The sequence below is a fragment of the Aureobasidium melanogenum genome, assembly GCF_000721775.1.
Source record: "Aureobasidium melanogenum CBS 110374 unplaced genomic scaffold scaffold_14, whole genome shotgun sequence".
Classification (NCBI taxonomy): domain Eukaryota; kingdom Fungi; phylum Ascomycota; class Dothideomycetes; order Dothideales; family Saccotheciaceae; genus Aureobasidium; species Aureobasidium melanogenum.
In genome coordinates, this window is record NW_024470066.1 from 163720 (window position 1) to 181460 (window position 17741).

At 50.1% G+C, this 17741-nt stretch overlaps 2 protein-coding genes across 2 annotated transcripts; one reads left to right on the forward strand and one right to left on the reverse strand.

The window, feature by feature from the left end:
- Positions 1 to 3692: 3692 nt before the first annotated feature.
- Positions 3693 to 6795, reverse strand: M437DRAFT_51385 (uncharacterized protein; the record flags this gene model as incomplete). The annotated part of the gene is made up of 3 exons (XM_041022169.1): positions 3693 to 5692; positions 5752 to 6328; positions 6370 to 6795. The coding sequence occupies 3 exons, from the start codon at positions 6793 to 6795 to the stop codon at positions 3693 to 3695; spliced, it is 3003 nt and encodes a 1000-aa protein (XP_040878601.1).
- Positions 6796 to 10832: 4037 nt separating this feature from the next.
- Positions 10833 to 12534, forward strand: M437DRAFT_51603 (Rhodanese-like protein; the record flags this gene model as incomplete). The annotated part of the gene is made up of 2 exons (XM_041022207.1): positions 10833 to 11080; positions 11139 to 12534. 2 exons carry the CDS (start codon positions 10833 to 10835, stop codon positions 12532 to 12534), a joined length of 1644 nt encoding a protein of 547 aa, XP_040878602.1.
- Positions 12535 to 17741: the final 5207 nt, after the last annotated feature.

Below are 17741 nucleotides of genomic sequence, written 5' to 3' on the forward strand. Positions count from 1 at the left end.
TAAGCAAGATGCAGGGACGTATCGACATGCCCATGCCAGGAAGGCTCGGCTTCTGCTTCGTGGACGTGAGGTGCAGAGAGGCGATGTACATGAGCTGAAAGGCGTCCCGGCTAGAACAATCGGAAGAAGCGACATTATGAACCATGTCTCTCAGTTGATAACCCTGCATGGTGTTTCCTTGACATGCAGAATAGGCTCGACGTATATGTAAGCTCCCGAGGATGCATGTGTAGACGTTGCAGTAGACTGCAGGCTAAATGGTATTGGGCGGGACTCCGCATACTCCGGATGAACGCGTGTTTGCTCTCTTATGCTGGACCGTTTGTGGATTGTTGGGATGTGGTTTCCGGACACTTGATATACGAGAAGTGGATGCCTCTACTGCGCGAGCTGGAGACTTTTCTCGATGGATCCTTGGTCTTGGTGATTATACTTTTGGGTAGTCAAGCTTGCGTATGAATCGATTTGGTGATCTGCCAGAAGGTTCGTGAGTCGTACAGAAGAACCACGGCAACTTTGTTCCTGGCATACGATAGCTGCAGGGCTCTTCGGACTTCGTACCACTTCGTCCGCTCAGACACCGCGTTGCTTCAACAAGCTGTCCAACCATGGCGTGGACCATCATGCGTTTCGCCTTTTCTCCGATCAAGTTTCATAGTTCAACGAGAGAAGCGCACTTGTTGTTGCTGGGGAGAGCAAACCACACCAAAAGAATTTTGGCTTGCATGAGACGAACGTTTATCAGGCGTCCCGTGAGCAAGCTGTCGAGCGCAAGTTCGGCTGGAGAAAGGTGCGGCGTCCATTCAACGCGGGATGGCGGCATCAATCCTTAGACCCTCGTATTGAAACCGACCAGCATGACTTTTTTCTGTGCTCTTCTTTGCATATCTTGGTTGCATGACTTGGGGGAACTTATTGCGTACTTGCATGGCGTCTTTCTCGGTGCCTTGATTGCGTTGCTCTGCTCCATACGAGTATCACTACGTTTCATGAGTTCGGCTTGTTCGGCCGAAGTCATGCAGCAAGCGCGAAGCTCAAGAAGGTGGTCGATTTGCAGTGGGCCCTTCTGCCGCGCGCGAAGCGGTTACTCGCATGATGCGTTGCCTCTTCTCGTCCATGGAAATCGTGAAACCGGAAGAGAGGAAGTCAAAGGATCCAAAAAGAGTAGATCTCGATGCAGTGCATGAAAAAGGTGGAGCATTATTGATGCTGAGAAAGGCTGCTTTCCAGCATCCGGGTTTCGGTCAGGGTTTCTCTCGGATTTTGCTAGCCTTGTGGATACCAGTCTTGTTGGTCGTATATCGCATATGGAGAAGAATCCAGCAGTTCGGCGATTGGAGTTGCAAGTTGTCAGAGGGAAAGAGCTAGGGATCAGTGACTTTCGGCAGGCGTTCTCAAGTCTCTTATATCGCAGCATGCATTGTGTATATTTGCTTACATCTGCTGTTTCACTTTTGTATACAAACAACAATACAAGCAACAATATATCATCGCATCCTCCTCCAAATCCCCACTGGAGTGAGATCGCGATTCCGCATTTCGATGCCATTGCTCATGTCGTCATGAGCCAATGTCTCAGAGTCCATCCTTGATTGTTCATATCTCTCTTGATTGACACGCAATTGCGACTCCTTTCGATATCCGTTTTGCCGTTGCGTATCCGTGATTTCTCTCCTATAAACCTGGGGAAATTTGTGGTATGGCAATTGACTTTGATGACTTTGTCCCTATGCACCGTCTTCTCCTATGACACAGCCTCCATATCCAACGTGCAAGCACATTACTCTAGATCTGCTGACTCGCAATCCGAAAAAGAGTTTTATGATTCTAGTGGGAGCGCAAAAGAGCGTAAAGGGAAATTCGTTAGGCAAAAGAAGCATAACAAAGCAAACAAATTGTCTCCTATAATTTCTACAAGTGCAATTTTGTTGCCAGTAGAGAAAACGAAAAAGACACGACTCAATAGATTGAAGAAAAAGTCAAAGAAAGAGAGAACGCACGTGTAGAGTGGATCAAATGCAAACCATGGTTTGACTGCTCTCGCGATCTTCAGGAACACCCGCATCCATCCAAAAGGTTTCGAATATCGAGAACCTGTGCTTCTGCTTCCCACGCAACGCAAAGCTCACAAACAACACCCTGTCCCTTGTGAGTCATGAAAGAAAGACAATGCGTGCCGACGACTGTTTCCTTGGAAAACGCGAGCGGGAAGGAAGACACTTAGTCAAAAAAGCAGCAGAGGCATACGTGTGTGCTTCCTCCATCCAGGGTCAATTGTATGATCGGCACGCCTCACGACTGCCACAACACGATAGTTTGCACGCCTCTTCTGTCACCGAATTGTGTTCACGGCAGGGCGGACGCTCGCGGGAAAGGAACATGGGCAATGTCCATCTAACGATCCAGCGGTGAAGGGTCCAAAGGAACAATTCCTTGATTTTTGTGCAATAGTAGTGAGTGTGATCTATTCTTGAAATTAGCCCATCAACATTAAGCGCACGGGTGACTTCTGAGTATGACGTCGCAGATCTGGAGGAGATCCAGCAACATCGATCAGAATCAGCGACTATATCGATAAAAGGACTTGGAATTGCTTGGGCAGCAACCAGGTACAAAGGAACAAGTTTGAGATTGATGATGTCGTGGAATAATGAGATAGAGTAGGTACATCCACGATCTCTGGCATCATACCGTTATGTTTGACGATGCCAGTGGTGAGATAATATGCAGGGACTAGAAGAGCACGCGACAACCAATTGTTTGTGTTGTGAGATTAGGAGTGTACTCCTGTAGGTCCATTTGCAATAAGTGAAAGGGGCAAAATGGCAAAATAAACCTCGGTCGCCCCTAGATAATTAGCGATAATGTCAGCTTGTAAACAACAATCTGGACTTCCAGAAACGACTTCAGCGAAGCTATCAAAGTTTCCATACTTGCGCCGGCTATACCAGTATTCTTCTGCTCACAAGAGCCGAGCAATTAAGCATTCGGCGCAGATACACATACTGACAATAGTGTCAGGCCTTCAGGTGAGGTTGTGTACACGGAGCGGGTGCGGGCAACGGCCAACGGCTTCTGGAAGCCTCAGGGATCTATCAACACATGTCTATGCGGAATGCGCTCGGAAGGCAAATTGAACCACTACGTTTACGCTACATGACAACGACTTTTTTGTCTGCAAACGGTTTGTCAGTCTTTAGGATAACATACCACGACTTGTGACTACATAGAATGGGCCTGAAAACACGTTATGGGGATCGATAGCCTGAACGGTATGCCGAAATGAAAGGGAGATATGAACGGATGCGATGTGGTGTTGTGATTGTGATTGGTATGAAAGGTATCTATGCAACAAGCGAAATTAGATCTGACGTCGGGGAACAGGTGCTTTTGGTAGTTGGGCTGGAATTAGAGTATACACAATCAAAAAGCGCCTAGACCCAGATGATGGGAGGGCACGCCGTATAAATTGATTGAAGTCAAAATACTTGACGTCAGTGAGAGCCTCTCTAGTCTAGGCGGTCTGCCTTTTCGAATTCGACATGCGCAAGAGCCTGTCTATCCTTTTGCGCAATTAGGCCTTGGACGCCTATTTCGAAGTCAACCCCAAGGTCCGAGCTTTGCGTTCCTTGCAACATCGAAAGGCCTGTCACGACTGTCCAGAGCTTCTCGAATGTCGGTCCGTACCGAGATCAGTTGTTGTGCTTCTTTGTGGTGATGCTCCACGAGGTCCATTCGGTAAAAACACTGGGTTGGATTTGCGACTTCGGGTCGGCGTACCATTCCTTCTGGAGGTTGCTGTAACAGTCGGCAACATCCGAGTAATGCTTCGGATCCAGGTTAACCAGAATCTTGGCGAGGAATAGACTCGAGCGACTGCAAGCGTTGCTGTGCAACTTCGAAGCGTTGGCTCGGATTTCATCGTGGACGGAATGTAGCAGGGCGAGCACTTCGGATGCTTCCTCGGCTTCGGGGAATTCCTTGGTCTTGTTGCAAGCTCCGAAAAATTGTTGCAACAAGCCGAAAGCCTTGTCCGAGATCTGCTTGCTGGTGGTCGTTCTGATCAGCGTGATCATGGGTAGAACCAAATCCAGAGTCAGTTTGTTAGAGTGTTCCTGCTTTGCAAAGATCGTCAAGAGGTCTAGAACACGGTTCTTGAAGTTGACAATGTTCTCCTTGGCGTCCTTGTTATCCTTCTTCTTGTTACTTGTGTTCTTCTTGCGCTCTGTGAAAATGGATGTGAGATGTCCTTCCAAGGCCATCATTTGATCGTCGTCCATATCAGACTCATCAAAGTCTGAGTCGCCCTCTGTAGGTTTCTGGGTCTTCAAGGCAAGTGCAAGTTTGTTCTCGAAGTCTTCGAGGTCGGCATCTTCAGCATCTTCAGCGTCTGCTTCTTCATCCGAGTCATCCTCAGAAGTACCAGATTCGGCGTCGTCGACGACTTCGACATCGCTGTCTACTTCAACGTCGCTGTCATTTTCGCCATCGATCATTTCTACGTCAGATGCGTCCTCATCCGAGCCCGACTCACCATCCTCCTCAGCATCATCAGCTTGCTCGAAGAGTTCTTGCTGACCACTAAGGTTTTCAGACTTTTGGAGGATGTCGAGCATTGATTGCAGACCCTCAGCGTCAAGCTGTGAAGAGAAAGCTTCGAAGACTTGTTGAGCAATCTTACGATAGACAGCAGAGGGCTTAGAGATGAAGCTGAGTAAAATCTCAACAAGCATGACAGAAGCATCTTCGCTCTTCTTCCATGACTGATAGCATAACTCCAAGTCTTCCAGGACAGGAACGACATCGGCCTCACCGTTGTAAACAAGCAGGATAGAAAGGGCGTACAAAGCCTTGAAAGCACGCAGGGGTGCTTTCTTGCTATCCTTCTGCTTTTGCTCAAGCTTCTTGAGAGCTTTCAAAGTCTTGTGAGCATTTTCCAAGTTCTCCACAATCTCCTTGTCGGCCTTGGTTCGGAGACCAGTCTTGGATGCAGCGTCAGTTGCCTTGACCTCTTCAACAACCTTCTCAAGAATGGCAAAGTCTTTGTCCATACGAGCAGACAGAATGTGGTTGAGACAAGACATGAGACGCGAGCGGAACATTTCTTGGCTTGCTTCAGATAATGGAGGGGATGCTTTCAGAGCACCAGCAGAAGCATCGGCATAGCCGAAAGGCACCATAGACAAGACAAGAGAAGCAACATTGTCATTATCCTTACCTTCCTCGGATTGTTGCTTACGAGCCATGTTCAGCATCATATCAGCAAGAAGGCGGCGCTTGGTATCGGCCTGCGGCTGATCTTCGGCATTTGGTCTGGCTGAGAGCTGTTGCAAAAGCGTCAGAGCGTCAGCTGCGCTCTCGTCCTTTGCGCGAGCGAAGAGGTCCTCGGCCGTTTTGGACTTTGTCAAACGGTCAAAATCCACAGCGCCGTTGCCTGATAACAAACCCTTCAGCATCACAGGAATGCTTTCTTGATCAGACTTTGAGCGAGTAACCATTTGCGCCAGTGGACCCTTGGCTGCCTCGTGGAGGTAGCGGTCCTGCCCGGCACGTTGATTGATGATGCAGCGCATAGCGTTGGGGCTGAACACAGCATGAAGCAGCTGAGCTGGGGCAGTTGAGATTCCCATAGAGACGACCTGGAGACCTAAAGATTTGCGTTCGGTACTGCTAGATGCGGCAAACAGTCCCTCTGTCAACAGGTCAGCTCAGTCGTTGAACATGTCAGTTGGTCTAGAAAAAGTATCTTACGATCTACCGCTTCGATCCAGAACTTCTCGAAGTCGGAGATCTTCTCTTCCGACTTCTTGCTGGGCTTGTGGCGCTTATAGAGATGCGAGAGAATAACGGACCAGGCAAAAGAAGGTGTGCTTTGTGCGGCGCCAGTGCTGTTGCTAGCTGAGCCATCCTCTGTTTGAGCACCGTTGTCGCGCAGAATCTTTGCTACAGTGCCTCTCTCCTTCGAAGAAAGAGGGTCATTGTGGTTCCATACTCCCTTGGGTAGCTTCGCATTCGGGAACAGCGTAGAAGTGGTCAACCAGATGGCGAGACCTTCAGGAGTCTTGCTCAGCTTGAAGGGCTCAAGTCTCTGGACGAGCAGATTGACATATTCGATGTCAAGATCTTTGATCTGAGCTAGTGTAGCCAATGTCTCGTAGAGAGTCACGCCACATTCTCTTCGCAGCCAAGTGGTTTCTGTTGCAAGCTTGAAGATGTGATCAAGAACCTTTTCCCATTCAGCTACAGAAGCACCCTTTGCAAAGAGAAGTTGACTTTGAATGAGAGACTTGAAACCAAAGCATCGACCTGTGAGATGATCTCTTCTTTCCTACACAGGTTCAGTGGTGCACCACGTGTGAATGACTTGACATTGCCTACCTTGTTGTTGCTTTGCTCCTCGGGTTGAGTGATTGAGACGATCTTGTCGATGATAGCCGGAAGAGTCAAGTTCACGCCTTCAGCACCCGTGGCCGGAGATTTGGTGGTCAGCTTCAAAATCTCTATCAAAGCCACCGAAAATCCAGATCTCGCGGCTTTACGGCTACTGCAGAGACCTCTAATCAATCGAGTAAGGGACTTGTCCAGGGCTTCGGAATCGGCATCTGCAAGGGTGCGTATCAAATCTGCTGCAGCCTTCAGTCTGGTTGCTTTCACATCGTCAGACAGATCGTTGTAAAGGGCAGCCAATTTAGCGTCGGCAACACCAAATTCTACACGTCGCTTGCGCGAGGGATGAGTCGTATCCTGGACAGTCTCATTTTCCGTAGTCTCGTCTCGGCGACGCTTTCCAGCCATGGTGGAGAGTGTTTGATGAGGATGTGTCAGGGTATATGCGATGGCAGAGCAACGAAGACATTATTCGCGCCATAAAATCTCTGAGTGTATGGGGAAGCTCCCACGTGAATTCATCCGAAAGTAGCATAGTCAGCACAAGAGACCCTTGAATCGGATGCAAGCCGCAAAGCTGGAGCACAGCGAGCTTATATTTTTGACATTTTCCACATGCATGTACAACACAAGATTGATTAATGGATTCTCCGCGATTGTGCCCACACTGCAGCCACGATTTTTCGATTTGAAATATACGAGACAAAACGCGAATCAGCAAAAACCGTCCCCCTGGAGATCACACGCGTGAGATGCAAGCCAGGCGTCGAGCTTGTAGCACACGGCCGAGAGAGCTACCACACCATTGTAAGCTGTATGCGTCCTCGTACACGCATCGCACGGCGCACTTGGATCCGCTAACTCAAGGGCCCAATTTCTCCAAGCCCTGCGAGTCAAAGGTCCACGCCCTCGCATCTCGCATGCACCGTGACGACTAGCAAAATTCTGCTTGTTCCTCGGATTGAGTGAAACATCATGCTAAGAATTGAGCTTTCCATGGGTCTTTTTCTCCACTCCACCATCAAAAGTCAGGGTACGGGCCTTCGCGCATGATACTATGATCCTCATTAAGACCGGGGAGAAGCAATACATGCATTGGTGTCTCGTCGTCGCCCTGCCATCCGGCTGAATGGATGCGCTGAACAACGTCTACCTTGGTATTTCTCGAAGAACCTCAACGATCATGACGAATGAGGCAGCATGTTTGAGTCGAGGGTTTCAAGGTCCGCCGCAGGAGTGCAGATAGGTATCATGACAAGAATCGATAGTGATGTTGATCGTTTGATTGTTGAGCCTATCAATTAGTGGCGCCATTGTGGTTGAAATTTTTTGTGTGCAGAGACGTGGCCGTTCATCGATGCGTGATATGTAAAATTTGGCTGCGATAGACGTTGCTGTGAAAGGAGTGCAAGTTGCATGCTGCTTTAAGCTGGGGAAGTGCTGTTATATGACCGGTACAACGACCTACAATGCATCTGGCATACTTTGAGTTCGAAAAGCCGTTAGCCAAATCAATCGCAGGAACCCTCCCGCTCAGCACCACCAACTTAGTTTCACTTCTCAATGCCCCATCCGACCCACATGCTTCCTTTTCTTTTTTCCAATATTGAGGAAGGTCTGTTCTCCGCCGAGCAGCATCTACTGCAATCTAGACGATTGTGGTACGACGGGCTTGATGCGGAACAAACATGGGTCGGAGACAGATCACCATCTGCTGAGCGAGAAGAAACTTACGCGGACCGGCATCGAGGAAGTGCAAGTTGCGACAGCAAAGGTAATAGGAAGCGAACAAAGCAAAAGTAGTGGCTGTTCGCTAGGAGACGCCAATGAACGAGAATCGAAGAGTATGGGAGAGCGAAAAGAACGAGTCAATATCATCGATGTAAACGGGCGCGATATGCCTGGATAGATATATGGACAGGGACAACAGCCCTATACAGAGGACAAAGTAAGAATAGCATATCACGTGCAATGGCATATCAGGTATTAGCCAGTATCCGCATTGGCGGATCTGTCACTAACTTTGTTTATCACGCACACGACGACCAACCCTGACTTCCACAAATCTGTGTACGACCTGTAGCGCGCATATCGTGTGGATACACGATCAAGCCATACCCGAGTCTTAGGGAATAGTCAAGAGGTGACACGACGATTGAGCTGCAGCTGAGCAAGCCATGAAAGCTATTTTCTCGCAAGGGACAGAAGCTCGGATATCGCGAGTCCGCGACGTGATAGGGAAGCCCGTAATTCCAGTCAGAAAAGTCTTTGGCTCCGACGACGGTCTACGGCAAAGCCGCATGTCAGTGTGCCTCAGGGCGTTCGTCGGTGCTTACCAAACGCATCGTTGCAACGGAGACCAGTCATTAGTCGTGATATTGTGCTTCAGATATTAAAGCAGAATTTGCAAAGAAAATCATCATTTTTCGTATGTTGTGTTTACTGCTGCAAATAATGATATGGCAACCGACAATACCATAACATCAGACAAGCGGAGCAGGCATGATGTAGCAGGCAGGTCAAGTCGTGATCGGACGGCACAAGGATGACGTCTCATGCATGACCTACAATCGTGTCGTTCGCGGAGAATCTGCGATTGGAGAGAAGTGATGCACAAGTCGGAGTCGAAGAGAGCTTGCGAAGCCACGCGAGCGCAGCACGCAAATGGCAGCTTGGGAATCCACTTTTGGTTGTCTACGAAACGCCGTTAAAAGCGGGCGGCCGTGCGAGTACCGGTTTCAACCAGAAAGAAGGATACGCCAAAGGCGGACGCCAGAGGATCGTCTAGCCTGATCGCAGCTAGCCAACCAGCGAACGCGATCAGTCATCCGCACGTATTCTTGTTCCTTGCGGAGAACCAGCCATGACGCCAGGTGGATAAATGAAGGGAAGGGTCTATACAATGTTATGTCGAATCAAGGCGTGATGTTGACGTATTTGCAACTTAACGATAAGATACCAAGGCATGCCAGGGCTGGCCAGAAAAGCTGGCCAGGGCAGGGAGCCAAACGACAATGGGATTGTTCGTTTGAGTTTGATGTTCGTATGCTGCGGCAAGGAGAAGCAGCAAGTGGGCAGCAGGATGCGAGGATTGATTGATTGACAGAGATGCAGATGCCCTGTGAAGCAAATGGTGACACAAAATAGAAGCTGCATCTATTCCCGACTGGGTGGAGTTGCGACGGGCGATGCTTGGTCTGTGGGACGGACGGCTTCGGCGGGCGGCGGCCCTTGTCAGCGTCGAGCAAACCTTTGACAATCTACCGAGCAACGAGACAATAATCTGCGTTGGATGGTGTCGCGTTTCTTTGGCGTCGTCCGTCTGGACGAAGCGTGAGCATCAGTGCGGTGGGTATGTGGATGTAGATGGGTGGAACGGCGGTACGAAGGCTGCAACCCGGGCAACTCTGATATTTGTGCACATGTGCTCGCATTAATGTGTTGAGGATCTACCCCTCTCTGTCGTGATGCAGCACGCGGGTTCACTGACGATACACGGGACAAAAAGACATGAGAGCAGCAAAAATGTGGGCTTGATCGAGGTCCGCCTTTGATCGCAGCAGACAAGGCTCGACAAGGCTCGTCCTTGCCGGGGATGGACAGCGAGTATCGACGATGGACAACGATTCACATAGAGTTTCTCAAATGCTATGCATGATCAGCTGCGCTGCAGTCGCGGGTGCGGCATATGATTTGTCCAACGGGAGGGCCGTTGCTCTGCGCGCTTGTCATGGCGTTCGGATTTGGCTAGGGCATGCTTGATGGATTCAGTCTCGCTAAACTGGGGCCCGGGTCTGCGAGTGTGACAGGGCGAGCGTTCAGAGTTCGTGGGGCTGTCCATGCTGGACTCAGCGGCCGCTGGTGCTGGTGCTTGCTTTGGTGCGCGCTGGTCGTGCGTTCCTTGCCTTGGTTGGATTCTTGGCCTGGCCTGCCTGAGCTTGCTGCGAGGTGCAATCTCCATGCCAACGCTCTTCCTTGCCGTAAGCCTTCTTTTATCAAGCCGCGCCCGCTCCAAGCTCCTCCTGCTCCCTCAGAGAAGGCAGTTGAGCCGTAGTCGTCCCACCGTTGCTGTTGCTAGGATTGTGCACTCGCTTTGTGTGAAGCATCAAAAGGATCAATCATCTCCATTGCCATCATCCACATCACCCATCTGCATTTGCATCTCAGCAGCCACGCCAATCCTGCTCTCGGCCAATCACCGTCCGCCAATCCAGCATTGAATATAGCTATACCATCGATCAATTCCCACCCTTAGGCCTCCAGCATCAACCATCAGCATCACTCGACCGCCCAGCAGCCATATCTATGCAGTCCTGCCTAAAGTCACATAATTCATCATCCGCCCAGCAGTGACTTTTATCGACTAAACCACTGGATATCTTAATCGACCACATCCCTCACTCGTACTACTACTACCACCACTACTATCTATCACAATGTCCATGATGGAGTTCTCATCTCCCCTGGCCGCCATGCACCCGCCGCCGTGCCCGCCATGGGGCAACCGCCGCGATCTGCCAGCATCCAGATCCATGTACCAGTCACAGACAGTCGGACCTAACAGCTTCAACTTCAAGGAATTGAGCATGAAGAAGACGACTCCCGACTACTTTACGATGCGCCCGGCACATGGCTCGTCGCCCACGGCGAGTCTCGCAGCAGACCTGTCGTCCAACTTCCACATTGATCAGAGGTATGCACCACATTCCGCACCGGTCTAGACCAGAGTGCCCAAAGCTTACAATCCACAGCCCGCAGATTCCTACCCCCAGACGCTCATTGTTCAACCAAAACCTCTTCCTGCCCCGTGACAGATCAGAGCAGCTCGCAACCCCGCCGCTCATCGAGTACGACGGCCTCTGCACTCCTCCCGTCCCCATGTCGTCGCCCGGTGACATGATGGACATCTCTCCCCTTCCTCACAAGCAGCCCTGCTTCGTCGCTCACATCACCCTCCCTTCGCCCTCGCCCGAGCCTGCCGCCAACGACGACGACGACGATGACATGCTCTCGTGCCAGGAGGCTCTCTCACTTCCCATGCCTGAGAAGCCCTCGCCCATGCCTCTTCCTGAGCGCAAGAAGTCTTCCTTCCTCAGACCCTCCCTGGTTAGAAGTAAGGGACACTCATACTCAACCACATCAGTCCCCACACAAGAACACAAGCTCCCCACCTTCAAGTTCGGTGGTGCCGGTCTCAGCTGCACCTCGAGCCCTTCCTCAGATTGCGAATCATCGCCTTCAAAATCATATCTCGTTCCTCCCTCTCGTCGCACTTCGCTCTGCCGCACCAACGGTTCGCCTCTGGGTTCGCAAGTCCGCAAGTCAGCCGCCGTCCGCCCTCCTCCTAGGAAGCAGGTGCGCCGTTCGCTTAGCATGTTCCAGCACCCCGACGATGTCATCAATGGCCAGCAGGACGACTACTCGCACATCAACTCGTCTCCTTCCGTCTCGATGGATCTCGACGAGCCCTACAAACCCAAGCTTCCTCACTTCTTCAACGAGGAAGAGCCTGACAGCCTCCCCCGCGTCAAGCAGGACACTCTTATCAACGTCCTCAATGGCGACTACAACTCCCACTACGACAAGATCCTGATCGTTGACTGCCGTTTCGAGTACGAGTACAACGGTGGCCACATCAACGGTGCCGTCAACTACAACGACAAGGACAAGCTGACCACGGATTTGTTCGAACACGGCGGTGTCACTCCCAACACTCTCTTGATCCTTCACTGCGAATACTCCGAACTCCGTGCTCCTCGCATGGCCAAGTTCATTCGCAACCGTGACCGTGCCGTCAACGACTTCCAATACCCCAAGCTCACCTTCCCTGAGATGTACATCCTGGAAGGCGGCTACAGCAAGTTCTTTGCTAGCCACCGCACCAAGTGCTTCCCTCAGAGCTACGTTGAGATGCACCACAAGGACCACGAACAGGAGTGCGAAAAGGGCATGGGTAAGCTCAAGCAGCGCGCAAAGCTCAGCCGTGCTCAGACCTTTGCTTTTGGTCAACAGTGCAACATGGAGGATAGTCCTACCTCCGGCAACCGCATGGGTCCTCGTAGCCTCAGCACCATCGGCATCTTCGACGCCAGCCCAGACAACTCCCCTCTGAGCCACAATCTCGTGCGCCGCCTTGCTTCATATTAGGCACAGCCTTCTCATCTTTCTCATCATTGTTTTTCCTTGATGTTCACAATCTCCTTCTATGCATGGCGTTCCGGCTGGATTGCATCACAATCATCCTTTGTTTATCATCTGCGGCGTTCAAGCGAATCTTTTTTCTCATGGCGCAAAACCTCATCAGCATCACAATGTTTTTAGACATTGATCGGACGGGAACTTCATGGCGGTGTTTTTTCTTACTCTTGGGATTTCCCAACATGGTCGGCCACATTCTGTTTCGTATGTCAATATTGCGCGGATACCCTTCTCTGAGCTAGAGGCAGACCTCGCTCTTAGTTGTTCTTTTCTTCTTTCTCAGCTACAATTCTTCTACCTTTTGCCCAAAGCAGGCATCCTTCTCCTTTATCCTCGTTTATTCGTCTCCTTTGTTCATCATCATCACAGACAAGGCATTGGGCGGTCATCGTCACAGTTTCCTATGTTCTCAAAATTGTTTTTGTTTCTCCTATGTTGTTTCTACACACTCGAGATTACAATTCAAGCATAGCCTATTGAACAACAACTTCAAAGAATACAAGATTCTTCACATTCAAACAACGAGCCAATTTTGTGTTGACCACTTGTGATGATTGACCTGCCAGGAGACGCATGGCCACTCAATTTCCTGTGGTCTTGAGTCTGGTAGCAGGAGACCAGATAAATGGTACAAGTGAAAAATATTCTCGAATGTCTGAGCCCGTGTCAATGTCGATGATCTCGTATCCTGGTTGATATCATTCCAACACTCCTTTGCAACGACATAGCTGGTATCATATTATCAAAAGATCAACTTAATCTGCTTCAAATGGCACTGGGAGTTCAACGCGAGGTATTCGTGTAGTGAATAATGGTGGGCAAGAGCATATTGTGTGTATCTACTTCAAAATGCCAAAAACAGCCAGCCATCAAGGTCCACCATATAGACATCGAAAACCCTGCATCTCGAGCCACCACGTCAACTTAAGCATAAAGCAAAACCCAGATCTTAAGACATCTACGGGCCGTCCCTATTCTTTCTATTCTCCTAGAACGAAAAAAAGTAACAAGCTGTATCTAGAAAGGATGTGGAAGCAAAAAGCAGATATGCATCCAAGGAGAACCACGTCAGGGTCGTGGGATCAGCAAACCCACTTGACTGCATAGTGCATCGCGAGGGCATTAAAGTTGCATCGTAGATGTGCCCATGCATCGACGAACATCGAGGATATCGACATCTTGTGCCGTGTTTATTGACATCCCAAGGAGATTATGTGGATACTACACACGCAGAAAGTTGGCATTTTGGTGACGCAGGTTCGGGATGAACGGGTGAGTAGTTCGTGTGCGCAGAAGCCATGCATCAATGTATGGATCGGTCGATGCACTTGCGATTGCACAAAACATGCGATGGTTTGCCACCACACTAGTAACCTCACATCTTAGGGATAATCATTCTGGGAAATATTGATCAGATGTTTTGGGATCTTGTTGTATATTGATCAAAGATCCCACATGAATTGCGGTATCTGTGCGATCGCTCCTTTGAGTCTATCTATTCTGGGTATCATTGAGGAAGGAATCAAGGCAAGTAAGACATGCAAATCTATAATATCGTACAGTTCGACGAAAACCCTTCTATAACCGTGATCTTCTTACTGGCGTCCTGATCCTGTGTTGAATGTCAATGACAATCATCTAACCCTACCAGCCTCGACATTCTCAAACACCTGCCCGAAAAGTTTCATCCACGCCTTTTGCTTCTCGGCCACAACAGCTCGTCCAGGTTGTTTGAACTCCCGAGCCAAGAACTCCTTGATTTTTGTTCTGAGCATCTTGACCGCGTAGCAAGTGCGCCAGGAGTTGACTTTGAAGCGCAGGCGATTACCATCGATGGTTACCACACCAGCATACAAGTCGAACTTCGCGTCGCCGGCAAGCAAAGTCAACACGAAAGGGTCCGCAGGCGCGGTTTCTTGCGCATTGGTGAAGCGGCTGTTGGACTGCATGATGCTGTAGAAGGAGAGGTAGGATGGAGGATTCAGTGCTGGAGATAGTTTGTTGACGCTCTGCGGATGTAAAGACAGAGATTGGGAGTTTGCTACGTTGCGCCAGCCTTTACCTTCGCGCACGGCGAGCTTGGGGTAGAAACTCCATGCCGTTACTGCATTGAGCAATGCATCGTTGGCGTCGAAAGTGTTGTGTGAGACTGGCACTGTGACGAAGGATCTAGGACCCCTGCCGCTGTTGCGGACGCGAGAGAGTGCAGCACGCTGACCAGACTCCAGGGACACGAAGCCTGCGTCTGCTAGGGAAGCGAGAAGTTGTGATTTGAGATCTTCAATGTTGCCGAGGTTGATGGGTGAGAGGAAATTCTTGCGGCAGAATTGCTGCTCGGATATTCCTGGTGTGGTGCAGGCTTTGCGCCATGCACAGTATGCGTTGTATGCTGTGAGTAGATCTGAGTTACCGCGTTTGAAGCCTAGCCTTACAGTATCGGCCTGCTTTTTGGCCCCCATAGGTGCCACGAAAGGAGTCTTGGAGGAGAGGGTTGCCGCAACGCTAAGGGCAAAGTCGAGACACCCAAAGACTGAAGATAACAGGATGAGTTTACCGAGCTGAGCATCAAGCGGAAGTTTGGCAAGCTGGTTTCCCAGTGGTGTCAATTCCTCCGATGAAGTCAAGGCACCGACATCGATGAGTGCATCGATAGCACGGCGGATGTTTTTCAACGAGGGAGGATCAAGTGCTTGAGACAATGCTTGCTCGATATCGCCGAGCTTGCAGATCTTCACACGCATGACAAGATCTTGAAGTGACAAGCGCAGCATCTCGGGTGTCTGTTGTGGTGCCATGATCTCATCATGTCGGTATTTGGTGAAGAGGTGGAAGCAGATACCTTCCTGCACACGGCCAGCACGTCCACGACGTTGCTTCGCGTTGGCACGAGAAATGAAAGACTGGATGAGACGTGAGAGCTGTCGACGCTCGTCAAAGCGCATCTCTTTGTGCTTTCCGGTGTCAATCACAGCTGTCACATCCAGAATGGTGATTCCAGTTTCGGCGATGTTGGTAGCCAACACAATCTTCCTCATACCTGGAGGAGGTACCTTGAAAGCAGCTTGTTGCTCTTCGCTTGAGAAGGTCGAGTGCAGAGGGTAAACCAGCCAGCCTTTGGAGAAGGCAGGATGGCCACCAAGAAAATCATTTAACGATCTGATCTCTGCAAGACCTGGAAGGAATACCAGGATGGCCTGACTAAATTGTGTATATGATGGGTCGTAAGCAATCTTTTCCAAGAGCTTCACGATTAATGTGTAGTCAATAGCGTATTCGTCGAAACCAGCAAGTGTTCTGACAGTCTTTGGACTGTATCCAGTAAGTTGCTTGGCTGCTGCAATCGTCGCCTCGGAAGATCCTACTTCCAAATCGTCCTCATCTGCATCAGCGGCCTTTGGCGAAACGTCTTCGATGGTGTGTCCAGTCAACTCAATAGCGTCTTCAAGGTATTTGGCGGCGACTGGGAACGTACGACCAGGTACCGTCACTATTGGTGCATTGCCGAGATAATTCGAGAATCTTTGAGCGTCGACTGTAGCACTCATCAAGACCACCTTCAAGTCGGGCCGGCGAATCATCAAAGCTCTCAAAACAATCAACAAGAAGTCAGTGTCGATGCTTCGCTCATGAATTTCGTCAACGACCAGATGCGTGACCTCATCGAAACCTTTGGCGGACTCCAACATACGAAGCACGATACCAACAGTCGCGTACACGAGGCGAGTTTGCGCTGTAGTCATCGACTCCAAACGAATGGCGTAGCCGACGAGCGAACGGGCAGTACCAACTGCCTTCTTGTCTTCACCCATCTCTTCGCTGACGCGCTGAGCCAACGAGATCGCCGAGATACGCCTTGGCTCTGTACAATAGATCTTGCAAGGTCGGCCAAGAGACAGTTCATGCTCAAGAATGAAGGCAGGCATCTGGGTACTTTTACCGCATCCAGTCTCACCACAAAGAATGGTGACCTGGTTCTTCTCCACAGCATCAAGCGCGACGTCTCGGAACTGGAACATGGGAAGGTTAGATCGAGATATGAGCATCTCTTGATATGCAGGTGTAGAAGTCTTGCGCGCCCACAAATCTCGGAGTGCTTGAGACTCTTCAATCTTTGTAGTCTTCTCAGCTTTGTCACCAACAGGTGTGGAGACGCCGCTCATTCCCTTATTACGATTTCTGAAGCCAGCAGTGAGTATGACATCTTCGTCTCCGTCTTCCTCCGCCTGGCTCTTGACCAACTCCCTTAGTGATTTGACTGCCTCGCGGTCAGCATTGTCGCGCTTTTCCTGACGAGCATCAACAAGCTCTTGCCAGAGATCTCTGAACGTAGGAGGTAGACGCAAAGCAGACTTCTCCTCCTTGGGAGAGTTCGAAAACAGCAAGAAAAGGGCAACCGTAGACACATAACCTTCGCTTTGAAGTGTCTCTGGACAAGCGATCTTGGTCATGGTGACGGCCGTCCTCCGATCACTCGAGGCGACACTGACATCTGGTGTGAATGAACCGTCGATAATGTCCTGGTCTTTCGACCATTGAACGGTGACGGAATGGCGACTGTTGTATGTTGTTGCGGAAACCATTTTGAAAGAGACCTTGGCTCCTGAATCTCGTGATCGACAAGCCTCCTCAAAAGTTCTTCGAGGGCTGATTCCTGTGATCTTTCCGAAGTTACGAACTGTCAAGTTGGAACTCGCGGTATCTGGTTGCCCTGAAGCAGCGTCATTCGACGCACCCTCAGTGGCCTCACCGAACATGCCTCCAAGCATCTCATCGTCTGCGCCCATCTCATCAAGAAGTTGTTGTGCGGCCGCCTCGGCCTCGGCCATGACATCGTCAGTAGCGCTCTCTCTTGGTGTAATGGTTGAATCTTCGTCCAGCTCTTTCTTCTTAGCTTCTCCTGCCAAGTTGAACCTTTTCCTTTCGGATTGTGTTTGCAGTATTTGATTCCTTTCCTCGATCCATCTCATATCGGCAAGGTCTTTATCAAACAACACATCTGATTCGATACTCTTGAGTCTCTGCTGGAGCTTAGACTCTCCTGGTGTAGGCTTTTGTGGGCTCAGCGTTGTCCTTCCCTTTTGAGTTTTAGATTTCTTGGTCGAATCATTGACGAGAGAAGGGTTGCGTTCATAGAGGCGTAACTTTGTACGGAGATA